The 15,964-nt window shown below is 42.0% G+C and overlaps 1 protein-coding gene across 3 annotated transcripts; it reads right to left on the reverse strand.

Annotated features, from left to right (window-relative positions):
- Window positions 1–803: 803 nt before the first annotated feature.
- IQCF6 (IQ motif containing F6) lies at window positions 804–1,399 on the reverse strand. 3 transcript variants are annotated; one of them, XM_061195407.1, is made up of 2 exons: window positions 1,385–1,399; window positions 804–1,172 (listed from the first exon to the last, which is right to left on the reverse strand). In XM_061195407.1, exons 1-2 carry the CDS (start codon window positions 1,397–1,399, stop codon window positions 804–806), a joined length of 384 nt encoding a protein of 127 aa, XP_061051390.1. The 3 variants fall into 3 exon arrangements, with proteins under 3 accessions (XP_061051390.1, XP_061051388.1, XP_061051389.1); XM_061195405.1 differs by having other exon boundaries at window positions 1,328–1,399; XM_061195406.1 differs by lacking the exon at window positions 1,385–1,399 and adding an exon at window positions 1,282–1,300 and having other exon boundaries at window positions 804–1,177.
- Window positions 1,400–15,964: the final 14,565 nt, after the last annotated feature.

The raw sequence follows: 15,964 nt of genomic DNA on the forward strand, positions 1-15,964 counted from the left end.
TACTTCTGAAGATGTGGTAGGATTTAGAGGCTGCATCCCCAAGCTAATGACCTCCAATGGCAGAGGGACAGCCATCCCCCCTGCCCACCCCTAATCCTCCTCTGCTTGTTTACCCACTCCAATCCCCAGGCTCTCTCTCCCCTCCCCAACCCCATGCTTGGTTCTCCCAGGGAGTGGCCAGCACAGGGGAGGGAAGCCTTGTCTCTCAGCCCCTGGGGAGGGAGGCAGCAGGCACAGCTGCAGCATCTCAGCTTCTGCGCTGGCCTTCCCCAGGGGCTGGCTTTGGCTGGCCATCCCCCATTGAGGCACAGTGCCTGTCCAGCTGTTGCTCATCTGGGGTACCCTGTCCTCCTGGCTCCCTGCTAAGCTCTGTGCTGGCCCTGAGGGCCCTGCCAATCACAGACCTGTGGAATCCTGGCCTTCCCAGCTGGCTCTGACTGCAGCCAGTCCTACCCTGAACGGAGATGGCTGGGCAGGGGCTGCAGAAAAATAAAGCCCAATGCTTACCCCAACTTGTGGAGGGAGCTCTGATCAGGCTGGCTGAGGTGTCAGAGACTGACCTGGGCCCTGAGGTTTCTTTTGGGTGCAGGATTGGTCAGGTTTGCATTAGGAACAAAGGCCTAGTGTGAGTTGCCCTGGCATGGGCTTTAAGACGATGCCAGGAAATCTTTTTTTTTGGGTGGAAGGCAGGAAGATAAGGGGCTGGTCCCTCATCTATGGGTCTGATTTCCAAAGGGCAAGACCATGGTCAGTAAATGTCTTTATTGGAAGAGAGATCCAGTCTCCTTGGCTCTGCCAGCACCCTAGGTCATGAGGATTTCGATGTCGAGCTCCAGCCGGCTGGCTCTGACCTCATAGCGGCCCTGGATCAGGCCTCGGGTTTGGCTGGCATGCCAGCGCCAGTGAGACTGGATGATGCAGGCCGCTTGGTGTGCCTGGAGAAACCGTCTGCGGGCTTGCCACATTCGAACCTGTGCCTGCACCTTCACCACTGCCCACTCCTGGCAGGTGTAGAGTCTTAGTGCCAGGCGCCGTCTTTGCTCCAGCATCTTGGCCTGCATCGACCTCCACCAGCACTGGATGACCCAGGCCCTGAGTGCTGCATGCAGTAACGTCCAGCGTACCATGTTGCCACGCCACCATGACTGAATCTTTATGGCTGCCTTCTCTAACTGATCGGGGGAAGGAAGAACATGGAGATGCTCAGTGGGGTACCCTCCCACTCCTAGACCCACCTCTGGTGCTGGGAGGAAAGGGGGCCTGGCCCAGGTAGCCCTGGCCTCTCATTTCTGGGCCCCATCCATCTTATTTCCAAACCCCTACTCACCTTTAGACACTGCTCATTATCCACTGGGCAGATCCCTTCCATATGGGCCTCACTCACATTTTGTGTGTCCATGGCCCTGGTCTTTAGGGTCCACTCATCTATCAGTTAGGCCACCCTAGTCTTTAGCCCCGCCCTCAACTGTTAGGCACCCCCATCACTAGACTCCGCCCACCTGCACACAAGGCTCCCCTCATCAGGTCCTGTCCATCCACATTTTGCCCACATCTCTTTCTCCTCTTCTTTTGTTTTTATCTCCTTAGGGATTGACCAGTCACCTTATTTATTGATTCCCATCATTTTGGGGGGACTGCCGTTATCTCTTTCTTTCAGTTTATTTCTCAGACTTAACTGGTGTCTTAAGTCTTGCTCTTTCTACACCTTCCAGTCACTTATGTCTGTTCCTGCTGGTGGCAGTGAAGAGAGAGATTCATGCAGCTTTCCTTCAAGTAAGGGATTTTACTTAGGACTACTCATCACCAGTGTGGATTTATGGAAACTTAAGTGTCAGAGCCTTTGGGAGGGATCCAAGCAGTGTGTTCATGGGCTAGTATGTTTTTTGTTAAATTTGTGAAAGCAAGATATTTTAGCTGCAATTGGAGAGGGCCTCTGTCTCCACCTCTCTGACCCCCTCTGTCACCCTTTTCTTGTCGGGTGCCATGGAATGGCTGCAGTTTCTTTTGGAACGTGACTAAGGGGAAGATGAGTTGGAATATACTTAGTTTGGGTTAATGTGATAGATTTATGTGGTTCACAGTCACCCCTGGGAATAGGTAAATTCTTGCTAGCCATTCTGCTAGCAATGGCTTCCAGGAGTTCTCCTTCCAGTTACATCATCCTTTCACCTGTATCATGGTATGAGGATACTGGGACAGAAGTGCTGCTATGGTGATATGGAGACTCCCTACAGTGTCCGGCAGCAGAAGTATATGTGCAGGGGAGGAAAAGCAAGATTTGAAAAGTATGGAGACAAAAACCGGTCTGTAGAAAATTCTTCCTTTTATCAGGCATGTTAAACCGTAAGAGGTAGATTCTGTTCTCATTGATGCCTGATTAAAATTGAAGTTTTGTCTTGTCAGGAATATATTTGATAATGCAGTGACACAGTTATAAACATTCTAAGCTTTTTTTTCTTTTTTTGGTATAAATTTTCTGAAGTAGAATTTATCAGGATTCCAGCGATTATAGGGAACCAACCAGAACCGCTGTGAATGGTGCATATGTTGGCACAAGAAATCACATTTTATACATCTCGAATGTCAATAATAAACAAGTTTCTATAGAAAATCATATTGTAAAATCATCATACGAAGAAGTAATCAAAGGTTATGCAGCAAAAAATGTAGGAAAAATATTATAGAGGTAGGACACTTAAGTAATATATACATTGTTACGTTTGTGATATTTGCCAACTTTTTAAAATGTGTAATTTGATGTGATTTCTTTACTTGTCCTAAATATTCACTTGCCTAATTTTAAGTCTGTAATTTTGTATTCTTTTTCTTAAAGTAGGCCTTCCAAATTATATAAGCTTCAGTTCCCACAAAACCTGGGTCTGCCCTGCTGTGCTGTAAGAATGCAACTGTGTGGCAAGGGCCCATGGGAGCTCACAGAGAGCTGTGTTTCTAGCATTCAGAGTTAGGACTGGAACTGCAGACGCAGGTGATGCAGAGATGCTGTGAGTCCTTTGGGATTTGGGAGGCCATTCTGGCTCTGCCTTCAGCATGTATGGTATTGCTCATTTTTCTGCATGAGGATTTGCTGGGTACCCACTGCTCGTGGGGCCACGCGCTGTGGCTCCTGTTTATGTGTATTAGAGCCCTCTTACCATGACTCATACTAGTTGCCATGGCACTGTCCATTGGCAGGTCTTATAGGTTCTGGCCCTATTGTCAAGCAAGCAACCTCTTTGCATCACATTAAGAGTCCTCAAGAGTGGACCCTGTTGCTTCCTTTAACGTCTGCAATCTGGGTGAGCGGAGTGCTGGTATCAACCATCTCAAAGGCCTCTATCACTGCATTGAACCTTTGGTCCTGGTGTCAGATGTCTACTTCCAGCCCAATCTGCTGGATTCCGAAGAAGGGATCACTTAGAAGGGGGCTGTGGTTGTGGCCAGCACTCTGAGGCTCAGTCCATCCAGGCTGGGTTGCCATGGTCAGAACACTAGATCCCACTGTTCCTTGTGGACCTCTCCCCTGCCCCACTCTGGCCTGGCTGTTTGTTGCCAGAATATCCTGGCTTTGTCTCCTTCTTAAAAGTCCCTGGAAAAACCTGCCAGCCTCTTTTATGTTCACGCTTTTGTAGTTATTCACAAAGTGGCAGCATATGGGGCCAAAGGGGAAGATGCATTCCCTGAGTCCTACTAAGCATTCACAGATGACACTCCTTGGTCTCTATTTCCTCACTGCTCCCCTCTCCAGCTTCTGCTTCTCTTTTTCTTGCTTAATTTTTTCCCCTGATTATAAATATAGTATGTCTGTTTCTAAAATTTCAAAAAATGCAGAGACATATAAGGTGGAAAGGGAATTTCCCTTGAAATTTACCCCCAGAGCTATTCTTTCAGACCTTATGCCATGCACAGACTTAAATTTTTTATTAAAAATTATTTATTTTTTTATTGAAGTATAGTTGATTTACAATGTTGCGTTAGTTTTTGGTGTGTAGCAAATCGATTCGGTTTTATCCATATATATATTCTTTCTAGATTCTTTTCCATTATAGTTTATATAATTTTTTTTTAATTTTTTATTTTTTTAATGCTATTCTTGTCTGCTTACATTCTTTTTATGTATGTATGTATGTATGTATGTATGGCTGTGTTGGGTCTTCGTTTCTGTGCGAGGGCTTTCTCTCGTTGTGGCAAGCGGGGGCCACTCTTCATCGCGGTGCGGGGGCCACTCTTCATCGCGGTGCGCGGGCCTCTCACTATCGCGGCCTCTCGTTGCCGAGCACAGGCTCCAGACGTGCAGGCTCAGCAATTGTGGCTCACGGGCCGAGCCGCTCCGCGGCATGTGGGATCCTCCCAGACCAGGGCTCGAACCCGCGTCCCCTGCATTGGCAGGCAGATTCTCAACCACTGCGCCACCAGCGAAGCCCTATAATTTATTTTTAATTCATACATTTCAAAATAAATTTTGCTTGGCAATCAGTGTTTTCTGCCTTACATTATTACTGCTCCCAGCTTGGAGGGTATCCTGGACAATTAGCTGTGCATTTATGGACACAGAACATCCATGTACCTAAAGAAATAGAAAACTGTGTATGTTTCTGTGTATCTTTTTAAATTAATTGAGGTAAAAATCATATAATGTAAAATTAACCATTTTAACTATTTTAAAGTGTACATTTCGGTTGCTTTTAGTGCATTCACCATGTTGTACTACCATCACTACTATCTAAGTCCAGTTTCTAATTTCATCTAATTTTAATTCTAATTTCATCATCCCCAAAAGAAACCCTGTACCCATTAAGTAGTCACTTGCCATTTTCTTTCCCTTGCCCCACACCCTGGCAGCCACTAGTCTGCTTTTAGTCTCTATGGATTTGCCTATCCTGGACATTTCGTATAAATAGAATCATATATTATATGGCCTTTTGTGTCTGGCTTCTTTCACTTAGCATGTTTTCAAGGTTCATCCATGTTGTAGAATGTATCAGTAACTTCATTCTTTTTTATGGTTAAATAATATTCCATTGTATAGGTACATTTTGTTTATATATTCGTAAATTGACAGATATTTGAATTGTTTTCACTCTTTGGTGATTGTGAATAGTACTGTTGTGAGCATTTGTGTACAGGTATTTATTTGAACACCTGTTTTCAATTCTTTTAGGTATATACCTAGGAGTGGAATTGCTGGGTCACCTGGTAATTCTCTGTTTAACTTTTGAGGAACCACCAAACTGTTTTCCACAGCAGCTATACCATTTTACATGCCTACCAATCTCTACATCTCCACTTGTTGTTTTCCATTTATTTTTTATTATAGCCATGCTAGTGTGAAGTGGTGTTTCATTGTGGTTCTGATTTGCATTTCTCTAAGACTAATGATGTTGAGCATCTTTTCATGTGCTTCTTGGGTATTTATATATGTTTCTTTGGAGAAATGTCTATTCAAACCATTTTCCACTTTTTAATTGGCTTATTTTTAATTGGCTTACTTGTCTTTTTTGTTGTTGAATTGTGAGTCTTTTATATATTCTGGACACTATATCCTTACGAGATATATGATTTGAAAATATTTTCTCCCATTCTTCTGGTTGTCTTTTCACTTTCTTTGTAATGTTCTTTGATGCACAAAAGTTTTAAATTTTGATGAAGTCCAATTTATCTATTTTTCTTTTGTTGCTTGTGCTTTGGTGTCATAGCTAAGAATCCATTGCCAAATCCAAGGTTATAAAGATTTACCCCTGTGTTTTTTATTCTAAGAGTTTTTTAGTTTTATCTCTTACACTTAGGACTTCAGTCGATTATGCGTTAATATTTGTAAATGTTGTGAGGTAAGAGTTCACCTTCATTCTTTTGCATGGGCTTTTCCAGTTGTCCCAGCACCATTTGTTGAAGAGATTATCCTTTCCCTTGTCTTGGTACCCTTGTTGAAATCAATTGAACATAGATCTGTAGGTTTACTTCTGGTCTCTCAATTCTAATCCATTGATTTATATATCTATCCTCCAACTTTATCTTTTTCAAGACTGTTTTGTTCTGGGACCCTTGCAATTCCATATGAACGTCAAGATTAGCTTGTCCATTTCTGAAAAAAATAGGGGAGGCAGTGGGAATTTTAATAGGGTTGCATTGAATCTGTAGGTCAACTGGGGGAGTATTAAGTCTTCTGACACATGAACATAAAATATCTTTCCATATATTTAGGTCTCCTTTAATTTATTTCAACAGTGTTTTATAGTTTTAAGTGTCCAAGTCTTGCACCTGCTTGGTTAATTTTTTCCTAAGTAATTCTTTTTGATACTATTATAGAATTGTTTTCTTAATTTCATTTTTAAAATCTCCATTGCTATTGTATAGAATTACAAATGATTTTTTTAAATTATTTATTTATTTATTTTGGCTGCACCGGGTCTTAGTTGCGGCATGTGAGATCTTTGTTGTGGCACGTGGGATCTTTTAGTTGCAGCATGCAGACTTCTTAGTTGCGGCATGCATGCGGGATCTAGTTCCCCGACCAGGGATTGAACCCGGGCTGCATGCATTGGGAGCGCGGAGTCTTAGCCACTGGACCACCAGGGAAGTCCCTAATTTTTTTTTTAATGAAGAATTTTATTAAATGTTTTTCTTTTTGCAACTGTAGAGAGGATTACATGGTTTTCCTCTTATATCTGTTAATATTGTAAATTACATCAATAGATTTTTTTACTGTGGAAATTTCCTCACAGTGGTGGGCCTTGGCCATATTTAAGACTACCTGGCACCTGAGCCCCTTCCCTGTGTTTGGGGACTACCCTTCTTATCTCTCTTGGTGGGAAACAGCTTGCTTCTAATTATAGAGCTGTAAATGCCAATTTCTTGCTTTCCCAGCTTCCCTGACTGCTGGGCAGACATGTGACAGGTTTGGCCAGTCAAATGTACCCACTAGGGATTTTCAACTTGCGGCTTGGGATCCAGAAAACCAAGAGAGCATCTTTTGTGCCCATGGTGGAATCTTCATCAGGCTGGTTCTAGGGTGAGGCGTTTTCTGTGGTTCTGGATATGTAGCTTTTCTTTGCTCTGTCTGTTTCTGAGCCTACTGTTCAGGCTTCCTGAAAATCTGGTGAGCTAATAAGTATTGTTTCAGTACTTTTATTTTCTGCTTAAATGAATATGAATCAGCTTGTGTTGTTTGTAGTTAAGGACAGTGATCGGGCTGCCTGGGTGGTGCAGTGGCTAAGGGTCCACCTGCCAATGCAGGGGACACGGATTCGAGCCCTGGTCTGGGAGGATCCCACATTCCGCAGAGCACCTAAGCCCGTGTGCCACAACTGCTGAGCCTGCCCTCTGGAGCCCGCAAGCCATAACTACTGAAGCCCTCGTGCCTAGAGCCTCTGCTCCGCAACAAGAGAAGCCACCGCAATGAGACGCCCACGCACTGTGGCAAAGAGCGGCCCCTGCTCGTGGCAACTAGAGAGGGCTCGCGCGCAGCAGCGAAGACCCAATGCAGCCAAAAATAAATAAATAAAATAAATAAATTTTTAAAAAAAGAACAATGATCAATACACTTGCATTCATGAGATAAATTCTACTCATTTAAGTGTTATTTGAAATCATCACTGGATTCAGTTTTTTAATATTTGCCATGTGGGTTCACCAGTCAGATTGGCCTATAGTTTTCTCTTCCTGTGCTGACCTAATCTGATTTTGATGTCAAGTGGATGCTAACTTTTGGGAGTATTTCTGTTGAAAAAAATTCCCAGAGTAGAGTTGCTGGATCAAGGGGTCTGTGCATTTTTTGTTTTGATGGATTTTGTTAAATTGTTACTCAAAGAGAGGTTTTGCCAGTTTACATTCTAACCAACAACATATAATAGTTTCTCTTCACCCTTACCAACCTGGAGGACCTGTCATCACCAATCAACTTTTTATTTCTTTTTTATGTGTGAGTTGAGCATCTTTGCATATGTCCAGAATCTGCGCCCCACCCCCCACCCCGCCCCGCTGTTTCTTTTTCTATGAACTGTCTGTTCATGTCTTTTGCTGGGTGATTGGTTTTTCTTCTTATTTGGGCGAAGTCCTGGTTTAACCTTTTGTCCTGCAGTGATATGCTGGTCTGGAATTTAAGCTCACTTCCCCCTGATGTTGATTTTAATGGCTGCTGAAACTGGAAAAGACCATCACAAAGCCCTGACGCTTGGAGGGAAGTTGGCATTCTTGTTTCTGCCTCCTAATTCAATACACTTTCCAGTTGTATCCAGCAATTATGCAAATGTTTTATTGGCTTTAGAATGTCTATATTTCCTAATGACAAACAGCTATTCTACAAACAAATCAGAAGGTGTTGCATTTTAATATTTTTAACAAATAGATGGGGGGAGGGGAGGATAAGTAAGTGACAAGTAGGTGAGGAAATTATATTTCCAAAGTTTTAAGTGTTAAAACTATAAGAATTTTTATGAGTGAACTACTTTCCTTTTTGCAACCAAATCACATGAAGAAGAAAACGTTTCAAAACAGGTATTTTAAAAGCATTGTCCAAGGCGTTGTATTTTGGCTGATGAGGAGCTCCCTCTAGAGGGAGGAAAAATATCAGCACCAGAGTTTCTTTTGGTTCCACTAAAATACTGTTATAACTAATAAATGAATTCAGCAAGGTAGCAGGATACAAAATTGAAGACAAAAATCAGTTGCTAACAATGAACAATCCTAAAAGAAAATTATCCCCCCAAATGTATTTACAATAGCATCAAAAACAATAAAATACTTAGGAACACACTTAACCAAGAAAGTGAAAGACTTGTACAATGAAAACTACAAAACACTGCTGAAAATAATTAAAGAAAACATAAAAATATAGAAATATATCCCATGTTAATGGATTGAAAGACTTAACATTGTAAAGATGTCAGTACTACCCAAAGTAATCTATAGATTCAGTGCAGTCCCTATCAAAATCCTGATGACGTTTTTTGCAGAAATAGAAATTTCCTAAAATTCATATGGAATCTCTAGAAACTCTGAATAGCCAAAACAATCTTGAAAAAGAAGAATAAAGCTGAAGGACTCACACTTCATAATTTCAAAACTTACTGCAACGTTACAGTAATCAAAGCAGTGTGGTACTGGCATAAAGACAGACATAGAGACCAATGGAATAGAAAAGAGAGCCCAGACATGGGCTCTGTTCAAGTTATTTTTTACAAGGATGCCAAAACCATTCAGTGGGGGAAAGGACAGTGTTTTGAACAATTGGTATGGGGAAAACTGGATATCTACATGCATAAGTATGAAATTGGACCCATATCCAGCACCATATAAAAAATAAATTCAAAGTGGTTCAAAGACCTAAAACTCTTAGAGGAAAACATAGGGCAAAAATTGTACAGTATTGGATTTCACAATGATTTCTTGGATATGACATCGAAGGCACAGGCAACAAAAGAAAAAATAGACAAATTGGACTACATGAAATTAAAAAATTTTTATGCATCAAAAGACACTGTTGAGGGCTTCCCTGGTGGCGCAGTGGTTGGGAATCTGCCTGCCAATGCAGGGGACACGAGTTTGAGCCCTGGTCTGGGAAGATCCCACATGCCGTGGAGCAGTTGGGCCTGTGCGCCGCAACTACTGAGCCTGCGCTCTAGAGCCCGTGAGTCACAACTACTGAAGCCCGCGCACCTAGAGCCCGTGCTCCGCAACAGGAGAAGCCACCGCAATGAGAAGCCCACGCACCACAACAAAGAGTAGCCCCCGCTCGCCGCAACTGGAGAGAGCCCGCGCACAGCAACGAAGACCCGACACAGCCAAAAATAAATAAATTAATTAATTAACTAACAACAACAAAAAAAGACACTGTTGACAGGGCAGAAAGGCAATCCAGAGAATGGGACAAAATATTTGAAATAATATATCTGATAAGAAATTAATATCCAGAATACAGAGAAACTTCTAAATCTTGACGGCAACAACAACAACAAAACAATTAAAAAACGAGCAAAGGACTTGAACAGACATTTGTCCAAAGAAGATATACAAATGGCCAATAAGTACATATAAAAATGCTCAGCATTACTGATCATTAGGGAAATGCAAATCAAAACTACAATGAGATACCACCTCACACCCATTAGGTTGGATACTATTTTTTTAAAAAACCCAGATAATAACAAGTGTTGATGAGAATATGGAGAAATTGGAACCCTTGTACGCTGTTGCTGGGAAAGTAAGATGGTATAGCTGCTGTGGAAAACAGCATGGTGGTTTCTCAAAAATTAAAGATAGAATTATTATATGGCAATTCCATTCCAGGTATATACTCAAAATAATTGAAAGCAGAGTCTTGAAGAATATTTGTACACCTATGTTCATAGCAGCATTATTCACAATAGCTAAAATATCAAAGCACCCATGTGTCCATCGATGGATAAATGGATAAGCAAAATGTGGTATATACATACAATGGAATATTATCTAGCCTTAAAAAGGAAGGTAATTCTGATTTATGCCACAACATTGATGAAACTTCAGGACATTATGCTGAGTGAAATAAGTCAGTCACAAAACAACAAATACTAAATGACTCCACTTATAGAAAGTACTTAGAGTAGTTAAAATCATAGAGGCAGAAAGTAGAATTGTGGTTGCCTGGAGCTGGAGGTGGAGGAATGGGTGGTTATTGTTTAATGGCACAGAGTTTCAATTTTACAAGAAGAAAAGAGTTATGGAGATGAATGATGGTGACAGTTGTACAACGTTATGAACATATTTAATAGCACTGAACTGTACACTTAAAAATGGTTAAGATGGTAAGTTTTACGTGTTTCTTATGTCAATAAAAAAGTAAACGGTAACTAGAATTAAAGCTGAGAAAGTTGAAGAAACATTTTAGGGAAGCAGAAGATAGATGGATGTCCTATATAAATGAGAGAAACTAGATTATTGAGGTCACAAGCATCCAGTGTTCTGGACACAGAAATCAAAAATTAAAAAAGTCAACTCAACATTGGCATCTTATTATTCACCTCCCTGGTTAGTGGTAGAGGTGGTGCTAGGGGTGGTGAAGAGACCGTTGGAAAGTCAACAAGCTGAAATTTTGAGCAGAATTTTTGACAGTTTCTTTGTGAGGAGGCACAGAATTTGGAGACCAGGACTGCCAAGAATGAGGGCATCCTGGTAAATCCCCGATGTTTAGTGTTGGAAGGCAAGAGGGCTTACAATACTAAGAGAAAAGTGAATTAGAAATAGACTAGCATTTCCAATGATGGAAGGTCAGTTTCACATCATCTCAATCTCTGAAATTAGATTAAGGCAACCCAGGATTTCTAATGCTCCAGTCACCTACCAGAGCAAATGTAAATCATCTCTGAAGAAAGAGAACTTCCTCTCAGACTTCAACTTATTTTGAAGAATCTTCTTATACAGCATCCATCACTCAATAAAAAATAGCCAAACTCAAGACCAAAAAAAAAAAAAAAACCCCACCTTGAAAACAAGAGAAATAGCTGACAACAGAAATAGACTCACAGAGACTTCCCTGGTGGTCCAGTGGCTAAGACTTCATGCTCCCAATGCAGTGGGCCTGGGTTTGATCCCTGGTCAGGGAACTAGATCCCACATGCCGCAACTAAAAGATCCCACATGCCACAACTGAAGATCCCAAATGCCACAACTAAAGATCCTGCATGCCTCAACTGAAGATCCCATGTGCAGCAATGAAGATCCAGCATGCCACAACTAAGACCCGGCGCAGCCAAATTAAAAACAAACAGAAAAAGACAGTGGAGACAGATAATGAAGGTACAGATACAAGTTGTAAAATAAATATTCTTAATATGTTAATGAAAATAAAAGACAAAATGAGAATTCAGCAGAAAACTGAAACTTATTTAAAACTATCAAACAGAATTTTAGAACAGAAAAACACAACAACCAATTAGAAATTCAATGCATAAGTTTAACAGAAGATTGTACAAGGATGAAGAGATAATTACTTAACTGAAAAATCAAGAGAAAATATATACAGTGAAGCACAGAGGGACATAAAGATGGAAATACAAAAGAGAGGATTGGAAACACTGGGGATACAGTGAAAAGTCAAATATATAATTAGATTCCTATCCTAGTAGAAGAGGATAGAGAATGAGGTGAAAGCCACATATGAAGAGAGAACAGCTGAAAACTTTCCAAAAAATGAGGAAAGATAGAAAACCACAGATTCAAGAAGCCCAATAGGAAAAAATAAAAAGAAAACCACACATAGGCACATAATTGGAAAACTGGTGAAAACCAAAGACAAAGAGAAAACTCTCAGAAAGAGAACAAGATTACTTCAAAAGAGCAACAGTTAGACTAACAGCTGACTCCTTAGCAGAAGGAATGGAAGACAGTAAAATTATATTATTAAAGTATTGAAAGAAAATAAATAACTACTGACTTACCTGTTGAAACCATCTTTCAATAGTGAGGGAAATACAGAACTTTTTAGACAAAAACAGAAAATTGATCACCAGCAGACCAACACTAAAATAAATACTAAAGGGTATTGTATAGGCAGAAGGAAAATGAGCCTAGGTGGCAGGCAGAGATGCAACAGAAATGAAAATAGAGAATATTGGGGAAATCTAAATGAATGTGGACTGTGCAAAACAGTAATTATTTAACTTGCAAAAGGAGTTAACCAAAGTTAAAATGTTCTGAAGTCCTTGAATTGTCTGGTACTAAATTTATATTACACTTTGATAAGTTAAGGATATATATTGTATTCCCTAAGGTTGCTCTGTTCAATGTGGTAGCCAGTAACCACATGTGGCTGTTGATACTTAGAAATGTGACTAGTCCTAATTGAGAAGTGCTATAAATGTAAAATATACATCAGATTTCAAATCCTTAGTGCAAAGAAAGAGAAAATAATACCATTAATAAATACACAAAATGTCAGGCCACCCTGTGTGGATATCCTCCTCACTGTATTCAAATTCAGACTTGAATATACCACTAAGGATGCCCTCCTCACCCCACTAGTTATGATGCACATCACTGGCATGACTTTGGATCCCTGTGTGGACTCTTCCTACCCCTGCCTGGGTTCCATGCTGGGTAGACCTTTCATGCCAACACCTTCCTCATCCTCTTGGGATCCATGTCCTGCTCTGTGCCATGGGGATTCTCTTCCCCACTCCCCCCAGTACACCTATGTCGCACTGCCCAGCCTAATGACTTTCAGACTGAAATGTTCAGGAGAGAAAGTGAGGAAATAGAAAGGAAGAACAAGAAGAAACTAAGTTTACATTTTTAATTTCAAAAAAAGACATACCATCTGTAGAGGAAATTCTTCATCACTGGCTAAAATCTGCTTCAACATTTTTACCCCAAACTTCAAGGAAACATGACCACAAAGAAAACTCAGAAAATGTCCATAAGAAAATGGATTAAAATATTTGAGCACAGGTTCAGATCTTCCTCTCCCACTGCAAATTCCTGGGAATAACAGAAAAGGAATACATTTTTTTTTTTTTTTTTTGGCTGCTTTGGGTCTTTTGTTGCTGCGCCCGGGCTTTCTCTAGTTACAGCAAGGGGGGGCTACTCTTCAGTGCGATGCACGGGCTTCTCATCACGGTGACTTCTCTTGTTGCAGAGCAAGAGAACGGGCTCTAGGCACACGGGCTCAGTAGTTGTGGATCACGGGCTTAGTTGCTCCGTGGCATGTGGGATCTTCCCGGACCAGGGCTCGAACACGTGTCCCCTGCATTGGCAGGTGGATTCTTAACCACTGCACCACCAGGGAAATCCAGGAATACATTTTAAAAAAATCTCTAATAGTACCTTAAAAAAATAGGAAGAGATCTTCAGTGGACAGAAATTATATGGACACTTTAAAGCAGGGGTCCCCGACCCCCAGGCCGCGGACCAGTAGCTGTCCATGGCCTGTTAGGAAATGGGCCACACAGCAGGAGGTCAGTAGTGGGTGAGTGAGCGAAGCTTCATCTGCTGCTCCCCATCGCTTGCGTTACCTCCTGAACCGTCCCTCCCCAACCTCTGGTCTGTGGAAAAATTGTCTTCCATGAAACTGGTACCTGGTGCCAAAAAGGTTAGGGACTGCTGCTTTAAAGGACAGAGGCAGATATGGAAAGACTGAAAGAAAATGAATCAAAGCTCTAAAAAAGGTCTCATACAAAAGTGCAGAGCCGTGCAGTCCCTTCAAGCTAGGAGGTAGGTTGTGCAGGGGGCAGCAGAGGCTGTGGGCTACCACAGGGACTAGTTAGAATATATCTGTAGGAGGAGGAGCCAACTTTCCAGTTGAGTCATGCAGTTGGCAAGAGAGGGCCCGTCATGCAGTTGGCAAGAGAGGGCCTGTCTTCAGGGAGGAACTGTGACTGGCTTGGGAAGGAGAGGCAGAGCCTGCTACCATGTGACACTCTTGTACAGGAAGACTCCTGCCCAGGTGACCACCCACTGACACCTCACCCCAACAGTTTATCCCACACCACCCATGTAATCTGTAGAGTCAGGGACTAAGCATTCATCAACAGGCTAAAGAGAATCTCAGAACAAAGATGAGTATGCAACCAGGAGTCATCAAGCTTTAGGGGAAACCAGCAGCATGAAAAAACCTCCCTAAACCCAACAAGCAGAAGCACAATAGCTAAAGGGAAGATTTAAGAAGACAATTTAGGGCTTCCCTGGTGGCGCAGTGGTTGAGAGTCTGCCTGCCAATGCAGGGGACACGGGTTCGAGCCCTGGTCTGGGAAGATCCCACATGCCGCGGAGCAACTAGGCCCGTGAGCCACAACTACTGAGCCTGCGCGTCTGGAGCCTGTGCTCCACAACAAGAGAGGCCGCGATAGTGAAAGGCCCACGCACCGCGATGAAGAGTGGCCCCCACTTGCCGTAACAAGAGAAAGCCCTCGCACAGAAACGAAGACCCAACACAGCCATACATAAATAAATAAATAATTTTAAAAAAAAAACCACCAAGAAATAATAAACCAAACAACCAACCAGCCAGCCAGCCTACCACCACCACCAACAGCATAACTGACAAACAAACCTAGCTCACAGGGGCTGGGGAGCTCCGGAAAAAAAAAAAAAAAAAGACAATTTAAAGAAATAAAGTTAATATTTTTCACAGAAGACCACTTAGCCTTAAAAAAAGAACAACACATTATTTGAAAGAGCCACTTATGGATCTTCAAGAGGAACAACATAGTTATCAATATTAATACCTGAGGGGTGGGTGGAGGCCAAGATAGCAGAATAGGAAGACCCTGAACTCACCTCCTACCACAGGCACACCAAAATTACAACTACTTACAGAGAAACTATCTATGAGAATGACCTGAAGACTAGCAGAAAATATTTTCCACAACTAAAGACATAAAAGGGAAACCACAACAAAATGGGCAGGGGGCCAGAAATGCAGTATAGTCAGAACCCAAACCCCTGGGAAGGTGACCCACAAATGGAAGAAATATCACAACTGTAGAGGTCCTCCCCAAGGATCAAGGAGTCTCAGCCCTACATCAGGCTCTGCAGACCAGGGACCCTGCACTGGGAAGATGAGCTCCCAGAACGTCTGGCTTTGAAAACCAGTGGGGCTTATTTGGGGGAGAGCCAGAGGTCTATAGGAAACAGAAACTTCACTCTTAAAAGGGTGAATGCAAAATCTCAAACATTCCAAGTCCAGGTACAGAAGCAGTAGTTTGAAAAGAGCCTGGGTCAGACCCACTTGCTGATTTTGGAGAGCATCTTGGAGGGGCAGGATGCAACTGGGGATCTTCTTGTGGATGGAGATGCTGGCAGCAGCCAATTTGGGGAGCTAATTCTACCACGATAATACCTGCATTGGTAAGTGTCATTTTGGAATCCTTTCTCTAGCCTGTTAGCACCAGGAACCCAGCCCCCTCGGACCATGTAGATAGGCACAGTTAGGATTTCAACGAAGAGTTAGAAAATATAAAGAAGAAACAAACAGAGCTGAAGAATACAGTAACTG

This window comes from Eubalaena glacialis, chromosome 7 (assembly GCF_028564815.1).
Source record: "Eubalaena glacialis isolate mEubGla1 chromosome 7, mEubGla1.1.hap2.+ XY, whole genome shotgun sequence".
NCBI classification, from domain to species: domain Eukaryota; kingdom Metazoa; phylum Chordata; class Mammalia; order Artiodactyla; family Balaenidae; genus Eubalaena; species Eubalaena glacialis.